This window comes from Zingiber officinale, chromosome 9A (assembly GCF_018446385.1).
Source record: "Zingiber officinale cultivar Zhangliang chromosome 9A, Zo_v1.1, whole genome shotgun sequence".
Lineage (NCBI taxonomy): Eukaryota > Viridiplantae > Streptophyta > Magnoliopsida > Zingiberales > Zingiberaceae > Zingiber > Zingiber officinale.
The window spans coordinates 49473509-49487507 of record NC_056002.1 but is presented as its reverse complement, the minus strand read 5'-3'; the positions used below and the strand labels follow the sequence as shown (position 1 = coordinate 49487507).

Below are 13999 nucleotides of genomic sequence, written 5' to 3'. Positions count from 1 at the left end.
AAAATTCAACTAATTTAATTTCATATAATAATTTTTTAACACAATTGCTATTGACTATAAACTTGTCAAAGTTGAAAAAAAAATAGTATAAAATGTTTAAGGATACAACATAATGTCTTAATAAAGTTTATCTAGTATAGTTTTAATTAAAATTGTTAGATGAGCTTTTAAAGAACATATAATGATGCGTGAAGGTGCATGTTTATACTTTTAGTTGTTTCAAAGTCAATCCAAAGAAAAAAGAATAGGGATAAATAGATAATCTTGTGAGGATGAAGATATATAGATTTAATTTTCTCCATTATGCATGGTTGTTTGTTTCAAACTCGATTGTAATGTCCGTGACCCTTTTTTTTTTTGGCTAACACAAATCTTGTGAATTTACATATCACCATTAATCCACAAGAAACACGAGAGACTGATGTCAAAGTGACATGCAGGATCATCCATGAGCACGAGAAAGAAATTAAAGATGTATGTTTCGATCTCTCTATTATATTCGACTTGGAGTCGTGTATAATTAAAGATGAGACGAGAGCGTTGGATGCGATAATACAATCAAACAATCCATCCATGGCGGACGGTTCGTTTTTGGAGGAGCTGCTCAAGAGGTTCTCTGAACTGGAGCTGCGCCAGGCGAGGCTGAGGGATCAGCTGCAGCTCTACTTGGTTCGCGGCGCCGCAAGAGCGGCAGAAGCAGGGCATGACGACCGCCACGGCTCCGGCAGTCCTGGGAGGAGCAGGAGTCGCCCTCTCCCAGAAGGCAGTGAGGCCGGCGGTAGCTACGGGCTCTTCCCCGGACGCTTCCACAATGGCCCCTACTGCAGCGTGCTCCGCCACATCGGTCACGCTCTTCACATCTACCATCCCCACTCCGGAGTGATCATCTTCTGGTCTTCACAAATCCATGAGCGTCTACTCTCTCTCTCTCTCTCACTCACTGCCTACCCATCAAATATTATATCAATCGTGGCAGGAATCAATCTGCAGAAAGCCTGTACGGATGGGCGGACCATGAGGCGCTCGGCCGGAACGTGGGGGATCTACTGATTCACGAAGACAATGACATCTCGCATCTCAAAAGCGTCGTTGAAATGTTAAACAATGGCCAACCGTGGTCTGGCCATCTCGCCTTCAAGAAGAGGTCAGGGGAAATGGTTCCGGCCATGGTGACCAAGACTCCACTCTACGAAGACGGCGTCTTCGTCGGCGTCATTACGGTCTCTAGTGACGCCTCATCGTTCCATCATGACAAGCACTCGGAGGAGTTGGACGAAAGTAGCTGCCAGAAGCTAAAGGTCCTGGCCGCCTTCTCCCAAAGTTTCAAATTAATTCTTTCTTTAAGATTATTAATGATCGTATATGTGGTGATGAACAGGCTCCCAAACTTTCATCTCGTAGTCGCTCGTGTGGCGAGGTCAACGTTGAGAATCAAACTTCTCGCGATGGAAACATGAAGACGGATACAAATGAAATCATGGTAAATATTTGTGAATTATATTCTTTGCGACTTGAAAGCTAAGAGTTTTTTATTTGTCTGTGAATTATAGAATCTGCCCTTGATAGGAGATGTGCCCCAACTCAAGACTAACTCAGGTGTTGGCCTAAGTGGAACACACAAGTAGTTCCTTCTCGGGCTCAACCAAGAGTTGTATAGGTTCCAATCGCGCTTGCACCACATCCAAGGTGATGCCTAAGACACAAACAACATCTAGATTCATCAATTACCTATACTATAAAAGTTATCCCAATAGAGATATAGATATATGCAAATTATACATATGGCAACCAAATCATAACTACATTATTTGAATCTGTTTCATTATATTCAGAACAAAATATAATATCGTTTATCTCAAACGGTCCAGTATCATATATTCATGATAAGATATAGATAACTAAATTAGGGGGGGGGGGGGGGATTTTATCCCAGCACAACTACTCTTTGTATGGAAATTAAAATCTGTTCCATGATATGATTGCTAGGCTAGAGGAGGGAAAGGGGAGGGGTGAATACTAATTTTTGTTTTTTCATGTATGTTCTCCCATGACCAAATAAAACTTATTAGATATTCAAAGTGTGGTCATGCATGCATGTTAACACAAAGGAAATTATAATAATAAAATGAAAGTTAAAAAAAAAATCGATGCTAACAAGTGGAGTTTAACATGGTTCAGACCACACGCTCTATTCCATATGCTACTAATTTGTTTGGCACATCGAGTTCAAAACCAATTATGAACGAGTGCCTTCTTCAAAGATGGAGAACAATCAACTCAATAGTTTGACTCAAAATGGCAAATTAAATAGTCGTTCAAAAGTTGTTACCAGTTAAGTCAACTCAAAATGGCAACAATCAACTCAAATCCTATTTAGTCAATTGGACCCCTTTTTTAATCAACTTTGGCTCAACAAAGAAGACTTTTTATTCTAAGGAAGCAATCTTAAATAGAAGCAATAGTTGACTCAACTCTTCAGTTAACTAAATGATCACTTCAAGTCGACGAACCTGTACAGATATCCCAAATTTTCTTGCTTAAACTACTATATGTCTAAGTAATTAAAGCTCCGGAATCAAGCTTGAATGCCAACTAAAATTGTGAATTTTTATTCCAAAGTTGAAGACTCTTAATAAGACAAAGTCGATATCCCTCTACCTTGTTAACCCACACTATCCCTCCAATAAATTGCCCAAAAAATAAGAAGCCGAGATTAAATTCACTCTAACTCTCATTGTCTTTAGATCTTCACTAATCTGGCCAAAACTCTGTCTTTAAAACTTCACACCTAGAAGTCACGCTCTTATGTCTCCCACATCAAAAGGTCACATCTCCAAGATTTCTCTCACTTGCCCAAAAACCTCACTTTCAAGACTTCCAATGCTTAAAGGCAATAGCTCTAGAACTTCCTCCACTCGCGCAAAAGCCTTGCTTCCCATACATCACCATTTACACAAATGCTTCACCTCTAGAACTTCTAATCCATTAGATGTTTTATACCATCCTTCCTAGATATCAATCAATCTATATGTGTAATCTATCAAATACTTACAAATTCAATGCACATGTCGGACATAAAGACAAAGCCAAATTAAAACGTTTATCACACAATATAATGTCTTGGTCTAATTATACAATTTAGGGCATATTGCACCAAAAATCTTTCTTTTTTGATATTTGACAAATCATTAAATTTAGAAAAAATCAACATAAAATGAAAGCATTCCTAGAAAAAAAAAACAAGGCTCATCTTCACCTAAACTCCCCTTGAGTATCTTATCATTAGGAGATAAGATTACCAACTTGAACCTTCCCTTTGTCCACTTTGCACGTACAAAAATTTTGTTATGATTTTGTAAGATAGCAATTACATGAAATTGACCAAAAAATGTAAGAGATAAAGTATTGTAAGCAAACATGTAGGCATAATGCATTAATTAATTAAATGTTATCCAATAGAAAATTTTCAAAATTTGTTTTATGTCTATTAATTAAAAATGCCTTAAAATAGAATTTTAGACTCTTTGTTCAATTCTTGTTGACCGAAAGACCTTCACTCGATTGAACTACATACCAGCCAATGTTTTGACTTTCTATTTTAATTTAGTTAACTACATTGTCTTTCTAGTTTACTGTATTATGATTCAAGTGATTCAACACTATTTAAGTTGACTGAATGTTATTTTTCTAGTAGTTTAATTTTTTTTAAATTACAAAAGAATCATAAACAATTCAAAACATTGAAAATTTTACCAATGATTTTGTTTTGTTCAAAACTAATAGATGAAAATCATGCCATGAAAAATCATCTCATTATTTTCAAAATTGACAAAACTTAGAAGTTAAAAATATTGTGAACATGTTCTATATGTCATTCATGTATTAAGTATTAGATTCAATTTGTTTGAACATAAAATGTGCATTTTAAATTAATAAGTGGGCATTAATATTTCTAACAATTAGCAAAATATTTTAATTCAAGCCAAGTATTCTCTTATCATTATATGACACTTATTTCATTCTATAAAAAATCAAAATGATTTCTATGTATGAACCTAACCTAATGTGTCTTACCAAATCTATTAGAACCCCCTAAAGAAATTTAAAATGTTAAAGTCGAATTGGGCAACCAATAAAAATTAGGTCTGGTCAGGTGCACCAATATATGCTATTAGGGTACCATCTTGTAGAAATGGTTTTTGCATTTCTCCTTTGCAAAATCATATTTAAACTTTGAGATCCGGGAGAAAATTTGTCTAAAGTCGTCTTTAAATATTTTATTTGATTTTTCAAAATTTCATTTTCTATTTTAAGTTATTTAACCTTACTTATATTGAGACATGTGATTCATGACAAGTTGTGAATGAGTTGCTTCTGTTTTCAAGTGATAAGATGACTTTCTTTAGCTCTATCTTCTTTCCTTTACATTTATCTAGTGATCTAGTTAAGGAAGAAACAAAATCAAGTAATTCATCTTCATTAGGGATTTTACCTCATTGAGTCATCCGAATTGTCTAAAGTTGCTCCCCCACTCCTCCTTTATTGTCGTTTAAGGAGACTCCGTCATCTATAGCCATCATATCAAAAACACATAGACCTTAGCCGATGTCAATGATACCTTCGGACAATGATGTAGGCAATAAGGCTCTGTTTTCTCGAACCTTGTGTTCTACATAGTTTTAGTGCTTAAGTTGTTTCCCTTTTTCTTTCTCCAATGTTGATGATATGTCATCTCATATTGCTTTCTTTTCCTTCTTTTCTTCAAATCATGGTTTTCCTTACCATTATCATTTCCCTTCTTCAATTTGAGGCATTAATCTCTCCTGTACCCTTTCTTCATTATAGTGAAAGCATTTGAATTTTCTCTTATGTCATTTTCTCCATCTTCTAAGTATTTTCCTTACATCATTCTTGCTCAAGTTGTACTTATTGTTAAAAGCCTTCTTTATTCCTTTTGAAATGTAGGCTTCTTTGTCACCTTCAGTCATGGAGAATGATTCTTCTTAAGATGATGAAGATGGTGTAAGTCTCCTCTTTGTCTCTTGCTTTTGTGTCATAAGTGCTATATTTGAGAGGTGTCCTAAGGCAATCACCTTATGATTTGTACTATTTATTGGGTAAACAAAGATTCACTATTTGAGTGTACATACTTATTATATGTGATTGGATCTTAAACTAACTTACTAAATGTCCGCAATATGATTTATAGCATGAAAGGACTTGTGATTGAATCACAACAAGTGAGCATTTCTATATGTATAATTATAAATGTATTGAAATCATCCCAAGTCAACAAATTAATGTATTCGGACATCATTAATTATGTGAGACTAGCACGGATTATATTCCTTAATCTAGCCAAGTAGTTATTCCTCACTAGTAGGAGACATTAGGATATCGAGAGTTAAACATGGATGCTAGTTATGTTAACTAGTTTAATCAAGTGACCTACGTAAGAATTCATATGGTTATATATATATATATATATATATATATATATATATATATATATATATCAATGAAGCTCTTACTGCAGCTTAAATAGGAGTTTCCTTCAACTTGAGGAATTCAAGTCACCTTGGTCATGGAGACTTATGGTTTAACATTCTAAGCAAGCATCTCATTGGAGGTGTGGCCTCGAGATAATTGAGTATTAGTTAAAGTGTCTAAATGTGTTTGGATAGCCCATAAAAGATTTACTACTCCTTGAGAAGACGTATACCCTATGGTCACTTGTCAAGATTGTTATTTAAAGTCTTTGACCAAAGTATCATATGTTAAGAATACTATACGCTTAGACATATGTATAAGTAATTTCAATCCGCTAGATGAGAAAATATTACTTGGGCTATGTGTGAAGTAGTCAACCTTGTGGGGACAGACACATAGACCATGTCCTGAACTAAGTGTATATAAGATGAGTGAAAGGAATGAGGCAAGACTCACTTAGATGGTAAAAGGTTCAAAAGTAATTCTAGAATCAACTGTATGATTTTTCGATCAATTAGGGGGCATGATATACTACTAGGTGTTACTCATGATTGATATATAATTAATGGTTAATTATGGATGACTAACATAATTAGAAACTTATTGGATCACACGCACTATGAGTTTATCCAAAAAACTTAAAACGAGTTTGAGAATTAGATTATCAAATCAAGAGAAATTAAGTCTAGTTAGACTAGATGAAGGGCAAGTATTGAAGATAATTTGTCACAGTGGAAGCACGGATGGGACACATCTTTTGAAGACTAGTTGGGCCCTCTTTTGTGTAATTATAAACTAAATTGTTTTAGTTTTAATTAAAAGAGGTTTGATTATTGAACCAAGTATTTTGGTTTAGAACCAACTTGGTTTAATATTGAATCAAACTGGAGTTAGTGGGTCAGGTTAACGGGTTAATCAATGCAGGTTTTTAAATTTGAATCCAAACCCATTAAAAGATATATTTATATCTAGATTGAAGAGAGAAATTTAATTCCAACCTTGAAAACCTAAAAGTTATGTTCTCTCTCTCTCTCTCTCTCTCTCCTTCCTACTCATTAGCACCAATCAACAAGAGGGGCTACCACTCTTATTTCATCGTCGAGCAGCCACAACTAGACTATCTAGCCGATGGTCTAGCCACCTCCGTCCACCCAGCTACTATCAGGGACCTCTATAGTCGACGTGAGATGTCAATACTCACTACCCAAATAATGAACAATAGTTGTCGGCTGTTGTCCACCACCAGCAGCACCTCCAAGGTGTTGTACCAACCTTTCGTCATCTTTCTCTAGGCGTTGGACGTCCCAAACTTGCTACTCCTTGTCCACAATGAATTTTTTCTTTCCGGATAATGACTACATGACCATCCTTCACTTTGTTTAGTGTCATCTGGTTGAGTACATCGTTGATGTACGTAGATTATATATATTTTTATGCATTATTTGACACACATTCACTTGTATTTCTTGAGCATGATTACGTTATCACAACTTGTTTAACCATTTTATTAGCATAGTTATTCTGTTTGTTTGGAGAACTACTTTTTGTATGTTTTACTTGATCGGATGTGATTTAGAGTAAAAATGGAGCAAAGATGAACATTAGAGTAGCTTTGGAAGAAAATAAGTAAACATGGTTGTGCCCTTAGCATGACCGTATTCTTCAAGCTGACATATGTCTCCAAGACACATGGTTGTGTCTCCTAGGAGCCATCTAGAGTTGTGCCCTAGCAAAACCCATCGCACGACCATGCCTTTTGGCTTAGTCGTGCCTTTTGGCATGGTCGTGTCTCATTACACCAAGACCCACGCAGGGGCAGTGTCTAAAAGACATAGTCATTCTTTATCCATGAATATTTAAACGGACAGGTCGTGCCCCAGAGGCACGACTATGCCTCATTTCTAGATTCTTCCATAGGCAGGTCATGCCTTAGAGTCATGGTTGTGCCACTTTTCAGTAAATCTCACAACCAAGCCATGCCACTTCAGGTCGTGCCTCACACGGCCAAGCTGTACCTTAAGGCATGATCATGTGGAGGAAAAGCAAGGGTCATGTGACCCTGCTATAAAAAGGGGTTTAGGTTCCTTTTTCATGAGACTTGGATTTGGAGCTTAGCCCCTTTCCTTGGGGAAGGGTTCTTCCCTTGGTAAAAGCCCTAGAGCCTCTTCCAAAAGCTGTCGTCGATGATCCATCCACCATCCAAGTTAGGACTTCGTCCGAGAAGACTAACATCACATTGATAAGCATTTCTCTTTTCTATATCTTGTGTGTTTGGATTGTAGAATTATATTCTTCTTATCTCTTGTTTGTATTTCCTATGTTATGGAGTAAATTTTCTAGATATAGGATGTAGGGAGTAATTATAATATTATATTGATGTATGAACTATGAATTTGTTTATTCTCTTATTTAATAATAAGTTAATGACATGTTCTATTGTGTTGTTCCTTAATCATGTTTGACGAAATATGTGTATGGTAAATGTATTTAGATGTAATGGATTAATTACCATGTAGAGGTGATGCACGCTTTGGATTGTATGACTGGGGGGCCCTTAGTGACAGAGGGTATTCCTTTAATCAAACTTTCTAGAACATCACCTTGAAACAGAAGTCAACCTTTTATAAGGGATTGACTAAATAGGTTTTTCCTAACTTAATATTAAAAAGTGATTTATGTAATCTATACTGTATGATCGGGGGCCCTTAGTAATAGAGGTATCCCTTTAACTATACTTTCTATGTTATCTCTTTACTTAATAATATTAATTTAATGTTAGGAAGTAATTGAGAAAACTATAGAGATTGTATGATCAAAGGACCCTTAGTGACAGATGGTATCCCTTTAACCAGACGTTCTAAGGTTCATTTTTTACTTAATGACATTGAAAATTGGTGTAAACTCTCTTGTACGTGCAGGATCGTTGCGCTAGAGGAGGATGAATAGTGCTCGTGACTTTCACATTTTTTGTAAAACATAAAATGCACAGCGGAAATAAAGAAACACAGTCACAAACATAAGTAATTTTACTTAGTTCAAAGCTTATGATGACTTCTACTCTAAGGCCCACACGTGAGAGTACTTTCGTTGGGCAATCACTATAGTTTCAAAAAATCTTTACAGATATAGTACAGAAATGACAAGTATAAGTATTACAATAAAACAACGTTTAGCAATAATTTGGAAAGTTGGATCTTTTGCGTAGTCGTCGTTGGAGTAGTGTTATGGTATTGTAGAATTGTCTTTTGATCAGCGCGTACAAGAGAAGATCATTCTGAATGACTATTATGAAGTGTTGGTCGAGACCACCTTTTATAGCCAAATTGAACTTGATCCAATCTACTGATCTCGGGATCACTATTAGTGACTTGACTTTTATCGGTCGATTGATCCACCTGATCAGTTGGCTGATCCTTCTGTATTAGACTGACTTTCCGTCCAGATGCTTCCACTTTGGATGAGATTTTGGTTCGATCGACCGATCCCTCCATTCAATCAACTGATCCGTCTATCCTCGTCGGCTTATCTGGTCTGATCAACTCGTCATTTATCTACCATTCAGTTGACAAAACCTCCTTGTTAGGTCAACCGATCTGGACGTTCGATCGACCAAACAAAGAAAAAATCCTAACATGTAAAATGTTAATCTTCCTATAAAATAGAGTTAGAATAATAGAAAAGCAGTTATATAAAGAATTATTTTAACAGTCTCTGAATTGTCCGATCCTGATTTTGAGTTTTGCTGAAACTCTAGGTCGGACCGACACCTACTATTCCCTATTCGGGGAATGTATCCTCACCTACTCCTTTCAAGAGAAATTATCTTTTGTCAAACCTATCCTCCAGACCATCTCGACTTTTGCTCAACAGCTGAGACATCAGGTCTTCATGTTGGATGTCCAATCCTCGACTCGTCCAGTCTTTCATCTGGTGTTAGCAACCCCCAGGATTTTTACTTAGCATCCTTAGAGTAGCTCCCATGAAGGGAGTAATGCGTTTTGGGAAGAAGGGCAATCTAAGTCCCAGATATGTGGGACCATACCTCATCAGCAGAAGAGTGGGCAAGGTAGCATATGAGCTAGAGCTACCCCAGGAAATGTCAGCTGTCCACAATGTATTTCATGTCTCTATGCTGAAGAAGCATACCCCAGATGCCACCCAGGTGATTGAGCCCCAGTCAGTACGGATCCGTGAAGACCTCAGCTATGACAGTCGGCCTATTCAGATAATAGACCAAGCAGTTAAGAAATTGCGGAACAAGGAAGTACCATTAGTCAAAGTTATTTGGCACAGTCACACAGCAGAAGAGACAACTTGGGAGACGGAAGCTAGCATGAGACAGAAGTACCCAGAGTTATTCTAAGTTCGAGGACGAACTTTTTATAAGTTATGGGGGATTGTAACGCCCGAAAATTCTCAAAACTATTTTAGAAATATTCTATGATTTTTCTGGAATTTTAGAATATTTTTATGGAATTTTTGGAGTAGCGGAAGTAGCAAAAATAAATAGGAAACGAAAATAGCTTACGTGGGAATCGAACCCGAGACCTATAGGTCTTATGACTCATGGGGAACCTTAGTGACCGGATGAACCCAGCAGGGCTGTGCTGAAAGGAAAGGGGATTAATTATATTTAAGTTTAAGTTGGGCCGAAATACCCACTTAATATAAATAGGGAAATCAATTAGTGAAGAGTTATTTGATCGTAACTTTTTCCCCTCACCCTAGTTCCGCCGACCACCTCTCCCTTTTCTTCCTATCTCGGCGCCAACCATAAGGAAGGCTAGGGTTCCTCCCAAGGGCACTTTCCGGCGATGACTTCGACACGTGGACGCCCCCTCCGCGAGAGGAATGCTTAGACGCGAGAAGATTGTCGAAAGGATCGTCTCCTCCGGAAATCTAACGATTAGAATCGTAAGAAAATCCTAACAGCAGGTAAGAAATCCCTCACCTGCAGTATAAGTAGCTTTCGTATGATTGTATGTATTGTTTTAGTCGTATGCAGATTTTTAGCAATAGGGTGTGAATTAGCACACACCAAGCGTTTGATTAAATGCTTAGCTTAGTTAAATGTCATCCTAGGCATTTTAATAGCTTAGATAAATGCAATAGAAGCATTTTTTTACAGTTCATATGGTCTTGCTACAGCTTTTATGGAACTAGATGTCCAATGGGAGGGCTCCCACAGTCGCCTCTAGGTTCAGACAACCTAGCTCTAGGTTCAGATAACCTAGAAAGAGCAAGACAAGCAATAATTAGCTATGTTCAGTATTTTATTTTTTCAGTGGCACTGTACTGGATTAGATATCCATTGGGTTGGACTCCCATAGTCGTCCCTAGGTTCAGATAACCTAGTAACCCTACTAAATTCGGGACTTGCAAATCCGGGTTTAGTTAGGGACGCGCGCATAGCAAGTACAGTTGTCGGGCCCAAACAGAAGTATGATTATGTATTTTCACCTATTATATGTATTCAGTTTTCAAACTCTCACAAGATAGTTAGGTGAATTCAGTACAGCATTAGCATTAGCTAGAATTAGCTCAGTTCAGCTTTTGTAACAGTGTAGTTTCTGTTCATACAACATGATAATTTATGATTAGCTCTTATTGCCATGATTAGTTAACTTCCTATGTGTTGTATGTCATGCCATGTTTAGCATAGTCAATTTGTATTTCAAATAGCATGTTTTAAAATCATGAATTTTATCGTATGCATGTTTTAGTGAGGTAGATGGTTTCTTACTAAGCGAAAGCTTACAGATACTTTTTCCTTATACTGCAGATAAAGGTAAAGGAAAGATGAACTAGCGGAGGCTGGAAGGCAATGCGATGAAGATGTGTGTGGGCAGGAACTTGGAATAGAGATCTTAGGGAACTTTAGCAAGTTTGGTTTAAACATTAGAATCTTTCAGTGTTTTAGCATTTTGCACTTTAATATGTTAATTGCTATGAATTAGTTAACCATGCACTCTATTTTGCTTAGAACACTATTTTTATGATGTTAGAATGTTAGTTATTATTGTTAGGATGTTCTTAGTCATTTTTGGAATCATTATGTGTGATTTGGCACGAGACAGTGCTGAAATCAGATCATTGGCACGAAATCAGAAACTCGAATCGATCAGCCAATCGATTCGAGAGTTTCCAATCGATCGATTGATCGACTGGGCAACTCGTCTCGCGAACAGTAGGCGTCTAGATCGATCAGCCGATCGATCCAGCCAATTCCATCGCGAACAGAAGGCTCTGGGATCGATCACTGGATCGATTGACCAGTCTGGATCGATCAGCCGATCGATCCAGAATATTGCCCGAGCACAGTAGCGTGCTGGATCGATAATTGGATCGATCCGACATTCCGATCGATCAATGGATCGATTGGGAGGTCTGATATCAGCGGGAAAATGTTTAAGTTCAGTTCCTTGACCATGGGGAAGGTAAAACATGTCATGAATAGTTAGTTTACACCCCTTAGCATGTATAGAACCAAGAAATGTTAGTAGTTTAGCAAAATTTCAGTTAGTACAGCTTCCGCACTTAGTATTTAATGATGGTCATGGATTAGTTAGCACAGATTAATGTAACGATCGGCCTCACAGCCTAGTTAGTAGGAGGTGGGTCGTTACAATTTTCATCCACATGGTTTTAAAAGATAGTTTTAAATTTTAAAATCTTTCCTTTTATAGATTTTCTACAAAGGATTAAAAGAGAGATTAGATATCTTTCCTTATTTGTAGTTATCTATAATGTGAAAGAAAGATTTTAATTTTTTGACAAAACTTTCCTTTTTTTGTAATCATGATATAAAAGGAGTTTTATTTTTAAATCTTATCTTTTATAGATATCCATAAAAGGATTTAAAAGTGCGAGATTTTAATTTATAAAACATTCCTTTTATAGCCAACCACAAAAGGGATTTATAAAAGAGATATTTTAATTTTTGTTTAAAATCTTTCCTTGTATGATTAAACATGGTGTGGCCGGCCATAGAGAGGAATAAAAGGAAGTTTTATTTTTGTTATAAAACTTTCTTTTTTGGATTCACCAAGAAATATAAAAGAGGGGGAGAGGGTGCCTTCATGATTCACACAACTTATTCTATTGTTCCTCTCCTCCATCCTTGGTGGTCGACCCTATCTCTTTTCTTTCTCTTCTTCATTGTGGCCGGCGACATCATCTCTTGTGGAGCTCTTGGTGGTCGGTAGCTTGGAGGTGAAGAAGTAGAGAAAGGAGGCATTATTTTCTAGCATCCCTTGGAGCATTGTGGTGGTGGCCAAAACTTTGAAGCAAGGAAGGCTTTGGTGGTTTCCTTCTTGGTAGACCGTTGCCCACACGACGTCCAAGAAAAGAAGAGGAATACAATAGAAGATCAAGAGGTTGTTGCTTACAAAGAAAGGTATAACTAGGAGTTTTATTCCGCATCATACTAGTTATCTTTGTATGGATTTTTGAAATACCAAACACAAGAGGCTAACAATTCTAGGTTTCGAATTTATGATTCGAGTTTGTGTTTCTTTTGTTTTTTCGATCTTGTGATTCGATTTTTCTTAATGGTTAAACTTAGGGTTACTATAAGGAAATTAAATATTGAATTTCATTGAAAGGCTTTGTTTAGGAAGTGGTGGATGATATCATACCCAAGAAGGCCTAGTGTCTCACCATGTTTAATCTGGAAGTCGATCTTTGAAATAAATATTTAATCGAATTTGTAACATGGGTGGATTTGGATTAATAATGTTAAGCATCGTTTGCGATCCAAGTCTAAACCTCTAAGAATAGATAAGTTGAATTTGGAATCAATAATGTTAAGTTCTGTTTGCTATTCTAAATTTAATTTCTAAAGAACACAATAGGTTGTTAGGAATGGTTCAGGACTTGTACAAAATTTTTGTACAGGGGAACCAGTACGATATTCCGAGTAGAAAACAACAGTCCAGTCAACCTTGACGCACCTGAATTTCCAAGTGCTTAGCTTCACTCACTAGGTCTTTTCATAGATAAGTTGAATTTGGAATCAATAATGTTAAGTTCTGTTTACGATTCTAAATTTAATTTCTAAATAACACAATAGGTTGTTAGGAAAGGTTCAGGACTTGTACAAAATTTTTGTACAGGGGAACCAGTACAATATTCCGAGTAGCAACCAACAGTCCAATCAACCTTGCCTCACCTGAATTTCCAAGTGCTTGACTTCACTCACCAGGTCTTTCTATCTGCCTAGCTTTATTCACTAGGGCTTTCCATCTACTTAGCTTTACTCACCAAGACTTTCACCTAGCTTTACTCACTAGGATTTTCACCTGGCTTCACTCACCAGGATTTTCCTACTTCCCGGCTTCACTCACTAGGACTTTCACCTGCTTGGCTTCACTCACCATGACTTTCACCTAGCTTCACTCACTAGGATTTTCCAACTGCCTAGCTTCACTCACTAGGTCTTTCACCTGGCTTCACTCACCAGGATTTCCTAACCGCCTAGTTTCACTCACCATATCTTTCCCTTGTCTAA

The 13999-nt window shown here is 37.0% G+C and overlaps 1 protein-coding gene across 4 annotated transcripts; it reads left to right on the top strand.

Moving 5' to 3' along the window:
• The first annotated feature begins 538 nt into the window (after positions 1–538).
• Positions 539–11432, top strand: LOC122020919. Of its 4 annotated transcripts, none has more exons than XR_006122370.1 (5): positions 539–893; positions 977–1298; positions 1379–1480; positions 1567–1686; positions 4966–5145. XR_006122370.1 is itself a non-coding variant. In XM_042578964.1 (4 exons), exons 1-4 carry the CDS (start codon positions 574–576, stop codon positions 11291–11293), a joined length of 765 nt encoding a protein of 254 aa, XP_042434898.1. In that variant the 5' UTR covers positions 539–573; the 3' UTR covers positions 11294–11432. The 4 variants fall into 4 exon arrangements, 2 of the variants coding, with proteins under 2 accessions (XP_042434898.1, XP_042434897.1); XR_006122369.1 differs by having other exon boundaries at positions 1551–1686; XM_042578964.1 differs by lacking the exons at positions 1567–1686; positions 4966–5145 and adding an exon at positions 11273–11432.
• Positions 11433–13999: the final 2567 nt, after the last annotated feature.